This window comes from Taurulus bubalis (assembly GCF_910589615.1).
Source record: "Taurulus bubalis genome assembly, chromosome: 3".
NCBI lineage: Eukaryota > Metazoa > Chordata > Actinopteri > Perciformes > Cottidae > Taurulus > Taurulus bubalis.
In genome coordinates, this window is record NC_136591.1 from 27,437,123 (window position 1) to 27,450,719 (window position 13,597).

At 40.5% G+C, this 13,597-nt stretch overlaps 1 protein-coding gene across 1 annotated transcript; it reads left to right on the forward strand.

Annotated features, from left to right (window-relative positions):
- Positions 1 to 9,686: 9,686 nt before the first annotated feature.
- Positions 9,687 to 12,089, forward strand: myct1a (myc target 1a; the record flags this gene model as incomplete). Its single annotated transcript, XM_079216090.1, has 2 exons — positions 9,687 to 9,741; positions 10,585 to 12,089. The coding sequence occupies 2 exons, from the start codon at positions 9,687 to 9,689 to the stop codon at positions 11,130 to 11,132; spliced, it is 603 nt and encodes a 200-aa protein (XP_079072216.1). The 3' UTR covers positions 11,133 to 12,089.
- Positions 12,090 to 13,597: the final 1,508 nt, after the last annotated feature.

Consider the following 13,597-nt stretch of genomic DNA (forward strand, 5'->3'; position numbering starts at 1 on the left):
GCTGAGAAAATGCCTGATTTTAAAGGTATATTTAGAACAAAAGTTGGATTGTATTAAGGATAGTACAATGAGTGAAAAAAAGTTCAGTATAGCTTAGGTGTACTTTTAATGCTCTATTCAGTAAAAGACAGATTATTTGAAACTATTTAAAACTGTGATAATCCCAAACCCATCTGGTGCTCCAAGCAGATTTAAATAAAAACTGGGAATGACTTATTTCACTACTAACTCAGGTATGCTGATATCATTGCATTATCTGGCCAGCTGACCTCTCAGAGGTCAGGGCATCACAATCTGACCTCTATTTAAAAATCTTTGAGCACTATATGGACCACCAGAGGCAGAATGTTCCACTATCCAATCACATAGTGACAAGTGAAAAAAAAGGAAGAACGGTGTCTGTGGTTGAAAGATAAAGAGCATGCATGAGACTCAAAGTATTACAGACAGAGGCAGAAGGTCTTGGGGTCACAGGCTGAGGTGTCAGGATTTTATCTGTGAGGACATTGTTCTGTGCGTCCATCAAAACTATCTGATGCCGCGATCTGACAGAATCAGGGATGTTACAGAAATGCTGCAGAAGTATATCATGGAATCAGTGTGGCCTAAAGCTTTGCTCCACATTAATGTCCCATACTGGGTCAACAGTGCCTTATATTGCCTGTAAAACATTGATTTAATTATATCTGAAACGCTGCATGTGTTGGGTAACATTTTAGTCAATCTGCCTTGTGAAGTTCAGCGAAATTAAAATACTGATATTTTGCTTGGCTGAACTAATGTTGGAATACACTTTGACCTTTATGAAGGTGTGATCTTTAAAAGAGGGTTGAAAGTAGATAAAGGCGGGCCCACCCTCCATAATGGATGGGTGCCCCCTAGTGACCTAATCTTGTGATGTGTCACTCAAAAACCTTCACTGACTGATCTGATCTGCAATAGAAGATGTCACTGAGAAACTAGCATGGACTTAACACTCTAAATACCTCTTAGTATACAGAGACACACACAAAAATACACACCATTATATCAAACATTATGTCCTGTTGCAGTAACAGAAGCTGAACAAGACATGGACAATAAGCCCACAGGGCAAAAAAAAAAAGCCTGTGCTGGCGGTCATGCGACTGCTTCTATGGCAACACGTCATAAACACAATCTGGAAAGACAGAAAGAAGCAGCAGAATAAATAACTCATGCTGCAGCTCTATCCCACACCAGTTCTACTGCCACATTTCTGAGGCTTCAACAGAGTAATGGCTTCATGTTAACGGTAGCGGCCTTGAAGACTCTGTGTCTGTTTAACCATTTAGCTAAACTGCAGACTCCCAGTAGTATGATAGAGGTGGAGATGCATCACTGCTATTTTTAACACCAAGTGCTTGTTTCAGTGTCTCTGTGTGAGCGCGGGCACGTGTGTGTGAAGCTGTGGTACCCAGATCCGCAGACGATAAATGGTGGTGTCAGAACTAAACAGGAGGCTGGCATGGCTCAAGGTGACCGTCTGCTTGGTCCTTCCTTGGCTGAGGCCGAACCATAATGTAGCCCCTGGCAACAGGATGCCACCCTGGACCTGTGCCAACCGGAGGATTTGTGCCAGTCCCACCAGCAACGAGGAGCTTAAAAAGGGGTGTGTGCGCTCTCTCTCTCTCTCTCTCTCTCTCTCTCTCTCTCTTTCTCTCTCTCTCCCCCCTCATTTCATCCATCTAATATGCTGCTGACTGATGTTGCCTTTGCTCTTTGCCTGGCATCCTCCTTGATCAAAAATTAAAGGTGCTTCTAAAAATGATTTTACAATACTGCAGAATTTCCTTAAATGCAGTCACTTTGCCAATAATAACAGAATACGCAAATCCTTAACTGAGAAACTCAATCTGCTGAAATCTCCTTCTGAATTATTTGATCAAAAGCAAATTGCAATTACAGAATAACACAGCCTCCACACAGAAAACTCCACCAGGTGTCCCAAACACAATGGGATTTAGCAAAGTTGTCTGCATTGATAAGCTAGCAGACGGTAACACCCGGAGGCGTAGGAGGGAATGCGTGCCTCTGCCGCCCATGACTGAGAAAACAGGTGAGAAATTGAAATAGGCAAAAACGGTGCATCGCTTTTCTCATTAATGAGAGACAACAAACGGGCGAATTCCACAGCATATGGAGGAGTTCAAGCTGGGAGGTGTTCAAAGCGGACTCCGCGTTCTCTGCCATATGGTGTCACTAATTGCTGTTTTTTTTCACTGCGACACAGAGGTACACCAAAAGAGACGGTTGAAAGATTAAAAAAAAACACACAGACCCAAAACTGGAGCAAAAGTTTTGATTGTTTTGATGTTGCACTGAGTGGTTACCAATGGCTTCCAAATTGAGCCTAAGGGGAGAACAGTTCATTTCATAGTTGCTGGGGATTTGTGGAAGTGGTTAATTTGAGAACATTGTTCTCTCTAGAGAGGATACAATATGTTATACTAATCAGACTTTAAAAGACAGAATCAATTGTATTAGATGGCCTATATGTAACTCCAAAGTGGTAAGAAATAAGAAACACCACTGATGTGAACATAATGTAGCAATATCGTACATTTTTGAACACTTATCCCTCTGGAGATTACTGCAACCTTGGGAAATGAAAAGCAAGGCACCCTGAACAAAGGTGACATTGATTTGATTGTAGAGATCTAATTTGTGACAAAGCTCAAGACTAGCTATATCAACACTATGCTATGCACTGTTTTATGTTCAGACAAATAAAAACGCAAGTGCTCCTCTTTGATTCTGACAAAACATCTTGATGATATTATCACAGGTTTCAGCTTTCGTCTCCTGGGACATGGATGCCGACCAGAAGTGTTGGCGTACTCGGAGAACATATATGGCATAATGAGTGATTTGTGGAAAAAGAAAAACGTCGCTGAAATAATGCAAATCTATTGACACCACAGGCAGCATGTGAGGCTTGTAGTAGATCTTGTAGGACTAAAAGCATGTCATTCAATAGCCATCACCACTGCCCATGTGTCTCTGTGGTGCAGCCAAATGTTAAGGTAATGTTTAACCCTCAGTCCATCCTCCTGTACGCATAACCACGGCAACAAGACCCATCTTATCTGAAATGCTTGCATGCCACCAGACATGAACAATAAAACTACTGTCGGTAAATTAGATAATATAGACACACCCCCATCCACTGGACCCAGTCAGAGGAGTATTTTTGGAACAAGCCACACTTCGGACAAAGCGACATTATTTAAAGCTCAGTAATGTCATTACTGTCTAGTCGTGTTAAATGATAGTCCGGAATATATCTACAAGCAGTGCTCTCCAATATTATTACATATTCTCAAAAGATAGAATATTATGATTCTTCCCCAAAAAAAGGAATGTTTTTTTGTTTTTTTGTGAATTGTATCCTCATACATAAATAATAGACCACTTTTACAGCACTGCGATGTGACAAATTGTCTGATTATCTCCAAATACTATGTATAACACTCCGTCCTTGCACTGGAGACACATCTTAAGGGGAAGCTTCTAAAATTAGATCAATCGGAGTACAATCGGGATTCAAAGTGTGCACCAACACCTGCACACAGTGATGCAGAGGAGCCACGTGGCCGGTGATGCTGTTCTTAGCTTTCACAGGAACTGCCACCTCAGAAGCCACACAGGGAGCAGCCATATTGGATCCCAGCTCTGGTGTCACCTGACTTTCCTGCTACTTTGCAAGTGTCATCAATCCGATCCCGTCAGTGAGGGATGTGTGACTTCGCCACACAGGAGTAGACTGTTTTACGGTGGAGGGTGGTGAAACAGTTCAGAAAAGATACACACACACACATTGTTTGACTTCTAGGAAGGGGAAAAGACTGAATAAATGTTGATAACAGCTGCAAATACAGTGTACAAATAAAAGAAAAGTTAGAGCAGAGGTGAGAGATAAGAGAAGAAAACCAGAATTGGTCTCAAGGGTTAAAAAAATATATAACAAAATGGTTGTATATCATGCCAGCGTTATCGCCACAGGAGCTATATGAACAGAAGTCTGATGATACGACTGTCCACATCAAGGAATGGACTTCCTCCTGTCAGCTTCTCTGGGGATTAGCTTTTCTATTGTCTGCTTCCCAGTCTAGCCACAAACAGAACCACATACTGTGCATGTGTGCAAGCATGTACACACAAACACACAGCAAACACACAGCAAGCATGTGCACACATAAACAAGAACAGTGAATACGCAATGCAACAACACAATCTCTCACACGGTGGTTCACTTGATCTCATTTACTCTCGTTGTTCCTTTCTTGCGAAAAAAAAAAATGTTATGCCATTTAATCTGCCATACTGTATAGTTATATGCACTAACAGTTGCATGTATGTCTATTTTCAATAAAAAAGGAAAAAACAGCTGAAAGTAAAGCCAACTAAAGCATTGTGAGAAACTAAATCTTAGACAAAACATAACAGATTTTAACCTAAAAATATCCAATGTGCTTGAGTACTCCATGCTGTGATATTTAATATCCCTTTCTGTGATGCCCTTCCCATACCATACGTTTATAAGCCATTTGAACTTGAACAGCACTCCACAGAAAAGACTTACAGGGTCAGGAGCAGAAAGGATAAAATATACATAGAGCAGTTTTACAGTAAGAGTAAATGTCTCTAGCTCCCACAGTTTTGCTGAGTCATGCCAAGCACTAAGTCACCCCTAAAAATGCTGCAAACCCAGGTGAAGGTGTTGTGCATGAGTAAGCATTTTACACCTACCTTGCAGCTTCTGCATCACATCGGCAATATCCCGAGTACAGTGTCCATAGTGCCTGGGTGATGCCATGCTGCGGTACTGAGGTCATCAAAGTCCTGTGCGTCACCCCGGCGAGCCTCTGATGCTGTGATCAGGACTCAGATTGAGCTGCAGTAGTTTTGTGTTTCCCACTGACTGCATGCTATCAAGGCTGAATCGTGTCCATGTTGTATGCTGTGTTTCTCTTTTTAAGTCATCCCTGTTGCAGTGGCAGTCTGCAATCCTCTCACTCAGAGAAGCTCCTCCCCCGCCGATGATGTAATTGCATACTGTATGTGTGTATGCGAGCAATCACATACAGTATGTCTGAGCCTTTTACTTCTGCAGACAAGACAGCTTCCTGGTCTGCCTGCACTGCCACCTTCTGTCCAATTAGAAGGGATGGCTCTTCCTTCTCACTTCAGGACCAATAGCGTGCCAGGTATCTTCCCATGCCAACTGGTGCCACTGTGAGACGTGTGTTGTGTATGTGAGTGTGGGAGAGAAAATGTTTGTCAGCAAGTGAGGGACACAATGGAAGAACAGAGGACAGAATTTGCTGCAGCAAACCTCGCCTCTGATGGCAACAACACATTTCTTACTGGAGGTGAATTTAGATAAAGCAGTCATCCTAACTACGAAAAATCCATCCTAAAACAGAATTGACAATTGTAATTTTCTTGTGACTGAATCCGAGCATCAGGATTTGAATTGATGATGATTTCACCTGACACTTTCAAGTGCTGCTGAAAATAAATTAGTTTTAACTACTTTTTTTAGCTATTATAAATATTACATCAACTGTAAACAGTAGTTGTATGTGTCTGGGTAGTTGAAGAAATATAAACAGCATAGATATTTATATACATGTATGAATATGTATATACATCCAATGTATGTGTGCATAAATGTACAGTAGTTATGAAAGTACAAATACAGTACATCTATTTTGATGGATTAAGGTAAATGCTTACTGGGCTTCTCTGAGATGCTGGGCTTCACTTTTTTGTTGTATTTTATTACAAATATACAGTTATTATTTGAATTACTAAAACTGTAAATTGATGATGAATCTGGGGTCATAAACCGAATCATGACGTAATCTATGTACTTAACTAATAACGATTAAGTATATCAATACAATCTATTTGGATGTAGGGCTTCCAGCTCTCACTCAGAAAATGTCCTTGCATTTTTTGCAACAGTGGATTTCCCTTTTAAAATGAAATGTGAAAAGTGCAGATATAAAGAAAATCACAGATAGATACGCGTAAACAATCGATCAAAACACACCCCGGCCAATAAAATATCTCTCCGAAACTCTATATCCGATATTTGCTACTGCACAGCAGATCAATGCCACTCTTTGCAGGAGGGAGGTGTGATGAACCACTCGGCTCTGAGCGCTTATCACAATGTGTAATCCCATTAGACAAGTCCTTTCATCATCATCTCAGGAGAGCTCTTAGAGCTCTTACACTGCTCTGGCCACAGCCACGTTCAACAAAGTGAAAGACAGAGGACTGACTGGGCATCGAAAATATAAAAGCTGATAAATTATTATTGATTGCAGATCCTTTGCTCAATTTGGTCGATGAATGACACTGAAAAAAAGATGTAGTGCATGTTGATTCAATCTGTTGGGATGACGGTGGAGTGCAATCTGCTTCGAGGATTAATTTATGGAATGGCTTTATGTTAATAAGATGGTGGCTTAGAGCAGGTGAATGAGGGTGATTTTATGGATGGGAATCTGCAGGACAGCATAACAGCTCTGCACAACCTATTTGTGAATCCAGATTTCTTGGCCTCTGCATTGCTAGGCTCTCTTTTAGAGCTTATTTTCGGTGACGGGGGAAATATGATGTTTACTAGGAAAAAACACTCCAAATGATGTGGGAGAATGCGTAATTGTTTAGATTGAATAGTTGTTGTATGTGAATCATTCCCAGGAGCAGGACACTATGTTCACAGGGTATTATTGTCATAGCTTTCCGCCAAATACATTCTACATGCACGTTTCTCAATAAAAATGATAGCACGTTATGGACAGAATATCCCATATACAGGACAAAAAAAATTATAATTAGTTCAAATTATATGGCTACTCAATCACTACTGTCATAGGCAAACCAGGGGCAAATCAATTATCTTGGTAGTTTAAGCTCAACCCACACAGTAACAACTAAATCAGCAATGCATCCCAATAAATAAAATGACAATCTAACCATTTTGTGGTTATGTTGTCAGAATCAGCTGTTCGACTTGCCAGTGTGACACACTGTGGGATTTAGTTGGATTGGCTGGCTCCTCTGCAGCAGAGACGGACTGCTGATTCCTACATTTTCACTCAGCTCTGATGGGGGTGACCTCTACCGTCCAGAGCCCCGCAGGACCAAACAGATACAGCCAAACATAGAGCAGACACTGCTGCGGCAGAGGGGAGCAGAGAGCGGAGACAAAGCACATGGGTCAATAGGAAATCTTCCTATAGTAGCCAGACCCATTCCCATTAAGATCCGTTTTCTTATCTAATCAATGCACAGGCAGAGAGCTGGGACCAAGACCGCCAGTGTGGTAATCTCTTTCATGCATAGTCAGCAGTTTTCTAAAATCTCATTATAAAGTTTGTTGCCAACCTGCATGTCAAAATCAACCTAATACCAGAGAGAAATTCTGTTCTGTACCTATTTATGTACTGCAAAACTCACTCAATAAGCCATTTTATCTAGTATTGACTCAAATGTTTCCTTTAAAAAAGGGGAAAATCTTCTCATTACAAGTAATGTTAAATAAGTTATACTGATGTGTATAGCCATACATATTTCATTGTTATAAGACATTAATAAGATGTGTATTTAACTCGCACTGATGCTATGTGTGTATGTATACGATACAATAATCAGTGCATATAGCCCGCCACACACACTGCACAACATGTTGAGCAAATTGCATGTTAAATATGAGATGTCACTTTAGCTCCTATATTATATTTTCATAAAAATGTCAGTTGATTAGCTAACCTGGATGTTTTTATCATTTGGACTATTTAAAATAATCTTGTTGTGTCTGCATGTTTGATGGACAGGTTGGGAGTGGACCAGCTCTTTGAGGTTTTCAGGACACATGATGAGCTGTGCTGTGAAGTTATCCTGGAGTATTACTCCACCTACTGCTCAAAGAGGGAACTAGAAGATCACATAGTAGAGACTGACACTCCCTAGTGGTTGACTCTGCCTCTCTACATCGGAATATTAAAGATCCTTGTGTTATTAATTTATTATAGAAAAGAAACATTCCATTTCACTTATTCACATTCTCTGTATTAACAGTTTAGGCATAAGTGCTGTCCCAGAATGGCACACTGATAAAAGCTAATCTTTAGGATATATATATATATATACGTTGCTGGCTACGTCCTTTAAGTCCTGACAGAAATCTAGTTAAGATATTAAGGTTTGCACTGTACTTTCCCACCCTTACCCAATGACATTTTGATAAGGTTATGAACATAAGCTAAAAAGCTCAAAGAATGTTTCCTCCACCTATGAGCCCATTACACAGAACACAATAGCCAGTGGCCACACATACTATTTTTCACAGAGTGCTATGGGTGCTTGCTGGTTATTTAGGACAGCTTTTACGGCAGAGCCAACAATTAAAGGAAGTTCAGGCTTTGGTCGGTCTATTTTCTCTCTCTATTTTACAGTGAGAAGGCTGCAGCTTGTCAACTTCTTAGTATAAGACACTCAAAAGATCTAAGAAGTGTTCCTTTTACTGGACAGGATTAATAGGGAGACTTGATTGATGTTGAGGTTGAATTTAAGGTGAAGGATGGTTTATGATGAAGTAAAATCCAAAGCTGATGGGGAAAATGGGGCTGGTCTACAATAGATGCATACCAAAATGACTACTCGCATCCTTCCCTCTGACTATACCGATGACATTGCAGATTTGGCTTGGAAGGAATAAATACAAAGCTGACTGCGGGATCAAGAATGAGCTTCAGTTTTATTCACTGAATTACGATTTTTGAAAGTAAGACATGTTGGTTCATTGAAAGAGTAGCTGAGCTTCTTTTCTATCTTATCAAACTACAATGTTTTTACTGGATCTCTCAAACTGAGAAAGGACCAGCCATCCAATGCAGGCACCGCTGACCTGGCAGACACTGTGGAAAGACTGAGCTTAAAGATGCTGGAAATCAGAACAAGCAGATATCCACACAGTCTGTTAAAAAAATATGCCAGAGCATCATTAATTGAGTATTAAAAGCACTACAGTATTGTCACCATAAATTCCAGCTGTGGTTTTGTGCTCAACACCCATTCAACTGCCAGTGCATCTGATGGTAAACTGTTTCCTGTGGTCTCTGTGGTGGGTGGAAAAAATATGAGAGATTGAAATGTTTATCATTTCTGAAATGTGTGGTAGACCTTCCTATGGTGAAAGCTGAAGTGAGTCTCACAGGACTTGGGTGATACCATTTCACATTAATCAACCTGAAGGAAATAATGGGAGAGGAAGTGATTATAGCAACACCCCGTCTCCCCACCTTCAGGATCTCTGTCCTGGAAAGATAAGCCACTCCTGCTACTAATTTCAAGCAGGAAAGCAGGAAATGTGACAGTGTAGTTTTCCGCTTCCATAAACAAGACGGCCGCCAGAGTTAGCCACCAGTCCTGTGTGCCTCTGGGCTTAGACATACTGACATACTAAGTGAGCAAGGGACAAGAGAGGGGAAAAGGGAAAGAACAGGAAAGAGGGAAGGCAGAAAGACAGGAAAACCCATCAGAAGTAAAGAGAGACAGGCGAGAACTGACAGAAGAAGAGAAGGGAGAAGAAGAGAGTTAAAGACAGACCGAAGTGAGTAACAGTCTCTCTTCTTCTCCTTGAAGTCATGGCCGAGAACAACACAAATCTCTTTCTGGAAATACTTCAGTCTTTTGATGCTGGTGAGTATTTTCTAACTTCCCTTGTCTTTTAGCAGGTCTTTTTTCATGTGGTCTCTCTCATTGGTGCTGTTGTTCTCTCGGGAATCTGAGCATTAATTACTTCTGAAACAGATACAATATGTGGGCATGATTCCTCTTGAAGATTACTTCATATAAACGTTTGCAACTCTGCAACTCACTCCAAATCCATAGGGTCCATGCATGTTTTCTTAGTTCTTTTTTCCCTCAGTTTTCCTAAATGTCCTTTCCAGATGACATTTGACCAGTCTCTTATTTCCGTTTTCCCTAAGTTAGAAGGAAAAAAAGAAACTGCTGTGGAAATATGGGCTGGTAGAAAAGTGGGTTCAGCCTTTTAACGTTTAACTGTATTGAAAGGAAATTGATTTGTTTTCGCTGGCAGCAGTCCACTGGGTTTGTTTTAGCCGCTGCATTCTCTCTCTTCTCTCAAGCTCGCTTATGTGGGCACTACTGCTTCCAGAGCCGAGAAGCAAGGAGCAGAAGTCAGGGCCTTTTTGGGGGAAATGAAATGCAATCAGTTCATTGTCTCCAAAAAACATGCTCTGGTAAACATGAAAGAGGAAATCCTATTATCATTTTGTCAAGAAGCTGTTGGCAATCCTGTATTTGTGATAAACAGATGTTTCCATTTCCACAGGATAATAAAAAACTCTTATTCCTTACATAGAACCTGAAGAGTAAAAAAGTGAATTCTGCAGGAAAAATACAAAAATAAACCACGTAGAAACAAAAAATATGGTGTGTTTGTTAAGGATCCATCAAGCAATACATATTAAAGTACAGTTATTAAAATATCATTTTTGATATGTGTTTCTGTCTTCCCAGTCCCTCTGATCATAGCTTTCTGTGTGTCCATCGCGGTGGGCCTGGTCTTGGGCGCCCTGGTTTACGTGATCTTGACCTGGATGTCCCGACGCAAAGCCGGCTCTGCCAGCATCACCCGCCGTCCTCCCTGCCAATCACGCACGTCTACCCGCAACCGCCCGGGCTTTAACCGTAACAGCAGCTACGACCGGCGCAGCAACAACAGTTTGGTCACTGCTGCTTTCAGCTTCCACCGCCAGACTTCCTCCGCAGATCCCCTTGATCCACTGGGCCAGAAATCCAGCTTTAGGGCCTCCACCTTCCACCCTCTGCTCCAGTGCAGCCAAATCGCGAGAGAGGCGGAGGAGGGCAGCCAGACCACGCTGCCTCGTACACCGACTCTGACCACGTCAACCGGATCTGCCCAAACGGCAGCCCGGCCAGCTGCCACCCCACCCAGATCTGAGTCATGTTGGGGGAACAATGGCCTGAGGGGTTCCCATGCTACACAGACCCCACCTCCAGCTTATGAGAGCATTATTAGAGCATATCAGGAAACATGCACCTGAGAGGAGTGAGAGAACCGGGCTGACTCTTAATTAAACAAGCCCACAGTTGTAAATGGATCTACAAATGATATTGGACGACATCTGTATTGGTTTATATGACCATGTGGAGCAGAGAGAAGCCGACAAGGACATTAAGGTAAATTGTGTGCCGAGTACACAATACCACTCTGAAACAACAATCAAACGACAAACAGTATGTCTTTTGGTTTGTTAGTATATATCTGGTGTTGACGTACACATTCTTCCGTTACTCAATACTAATTTAAAACATTAAAAAAACAGCTCACACTCTCAGGTATGCTGGCTGCTTATGAACAGAAATGATTCCACTTCAAAATCAGAAGCCTGTATAAAGAAATATAAATAAAGGGCATTTACGCTGAAAGACAAGACTTCTCCTTTGTCCCTGGTGCAAAAGAGAGATAATAAATATGCAAAAGAGAGAATGATTGTGTATTTGTGCCCCAAAGGAAGGGAAATGTTTCTGTATTAACTTGTATTTAATAAACTCTGTCATTGACGTATCTATGGTAAACCTGGTGGAGACAGCTTTAAACTTATTTGATGTTTTTTACAGAGCTGTGGTATTTGGGGGTGCGCGGTATTCAAAGTAATTTAGCGTGTCTTTGTTTGCGAGTACAGTATGTTTGAGCATGAGAGAGAACAATTTTGTTGTTTAAATTAATGGATTTTGCTCATGAATGAATAATAAATAAAAAAGCATGACAACTGATTGTACCTTATAAAACCTGTGGTCTGTAGGGTGATTGCTAGCAAAAACAAATTACTGCCCTTTGTTGTATCGGGCAACACAAGATATGGACATAATAAAATAAACACCTGCAAGAGATTGCAACTCAGTACAGAAGTCATCCAAATAGAATAAATATTACCGTAGAGAAGTTTCTAAGGGTTCATTTTAGTTGACTGTGTTAAGTGTTTAAAGCATTTTGAGATTGTGATATTAATGCACAATATCACATTGTGATGCAACTACCTTATCAAATGAAATACGCAACAGAATTAAATGTAATACAACACCACCGCAAAATACGGTCTTGTGTAATCAATCGGTACCACCGGCAACAACAACATTATAATCTTTACAATAGTTTGCGTTTATTGTATAATTGTTGTATTAAATCGCAGGAGGGTTTTTGTATTTATTATTTTGAGCAGACGGATTTAATTGTGTCCTGTCTAACGGTTCCGTGTTATGGTGCATGGTGAACCAGATTTAAGTGAGGACCAGCAAACACACATCATCACCGTTTCTCAATATGCGTTCTTCCCTGTACTTGTGTTCTCGTGGACTCGTGAAACGTCATCAGTCGCGGCCCAAGTGCTGTTCCAATTCATAAGTCCGCTTCTCGCCAAGAACGGTGAAAATGCCCGGATGTGACTTGATCCGCCCATTTTACCGGGGATGTATCAGGGCAGACTTGAGCGTACTTGAGAGAGCCAATATCCCAGTATGCATTTCGGACCAGCAAACGGGTAACAATGATGGATGAGAAAACTCATAACTGAAAGTTGACATTCTATTTTTGAAATGATCCGCTGGCTCCGATGTCTCCGTATCGATTAAACATGAGTTATAATTCTGTTTTGAGGATTTAACAAGCAATCATTATTATTTATTCATAGTCACATTAAATCAGTTTGACTGAGGGAAAGGTTAAGGTTTATAACTTAAGATTTTAATTTAACTTGTACTTTGAACTACAGCGGTATATATAAGTATATATATATGATACATATTTATACAAATATAATATATACAATAAGATGTGTATCTGTGTGTGTGTGTATATATTGAAGAGAATTTAATGATTTATATGTTGTACTACTTTACTTTGACTAAAGTTTCATGTCCCACTTATACTAAAGAAGGTGTCTCGAAGCTGAGCGAAGCTGAGAAATCGTAACTGGTCAAGTTCTCAGTCGCTTTTGACCTTGGCTAAACAGATTAGATACAGACAGACTGTCTTTGCTGCTGATGTCAGCTAGATGTCTGAATTACAGACGGACTCAGCTCCCTTTTTCGCTACTAAGACTGAGACAAATATGAAAGTCAGATAAGGGGGAGTCTCACAGAAATGGGATAAATATCCATTGTTCTTAAAGAACGAGGCCCACTCTCATTCTGGGGGTGTGCTGGCTGTGTGCAGACTGTATGCAGAGCAGACCATCAGGGGAGCTGAGTCCAAGGCCTTGTAGGTATGCATTTCATGTATGTGTGTAATTGCTAAATAAATAACCTTAACTGTAATATAACCTGTTCTGTCAATTCTTGAACACTCGAGGAATATCCTGGCGAGGAGGATTCCTTTTCAATATATATATACAATATATATATACATATACATATATATATATATATACATATACATATATATATATATATATATATATATATATATATATATATATATATATATATATATATATACAATGATATGTGT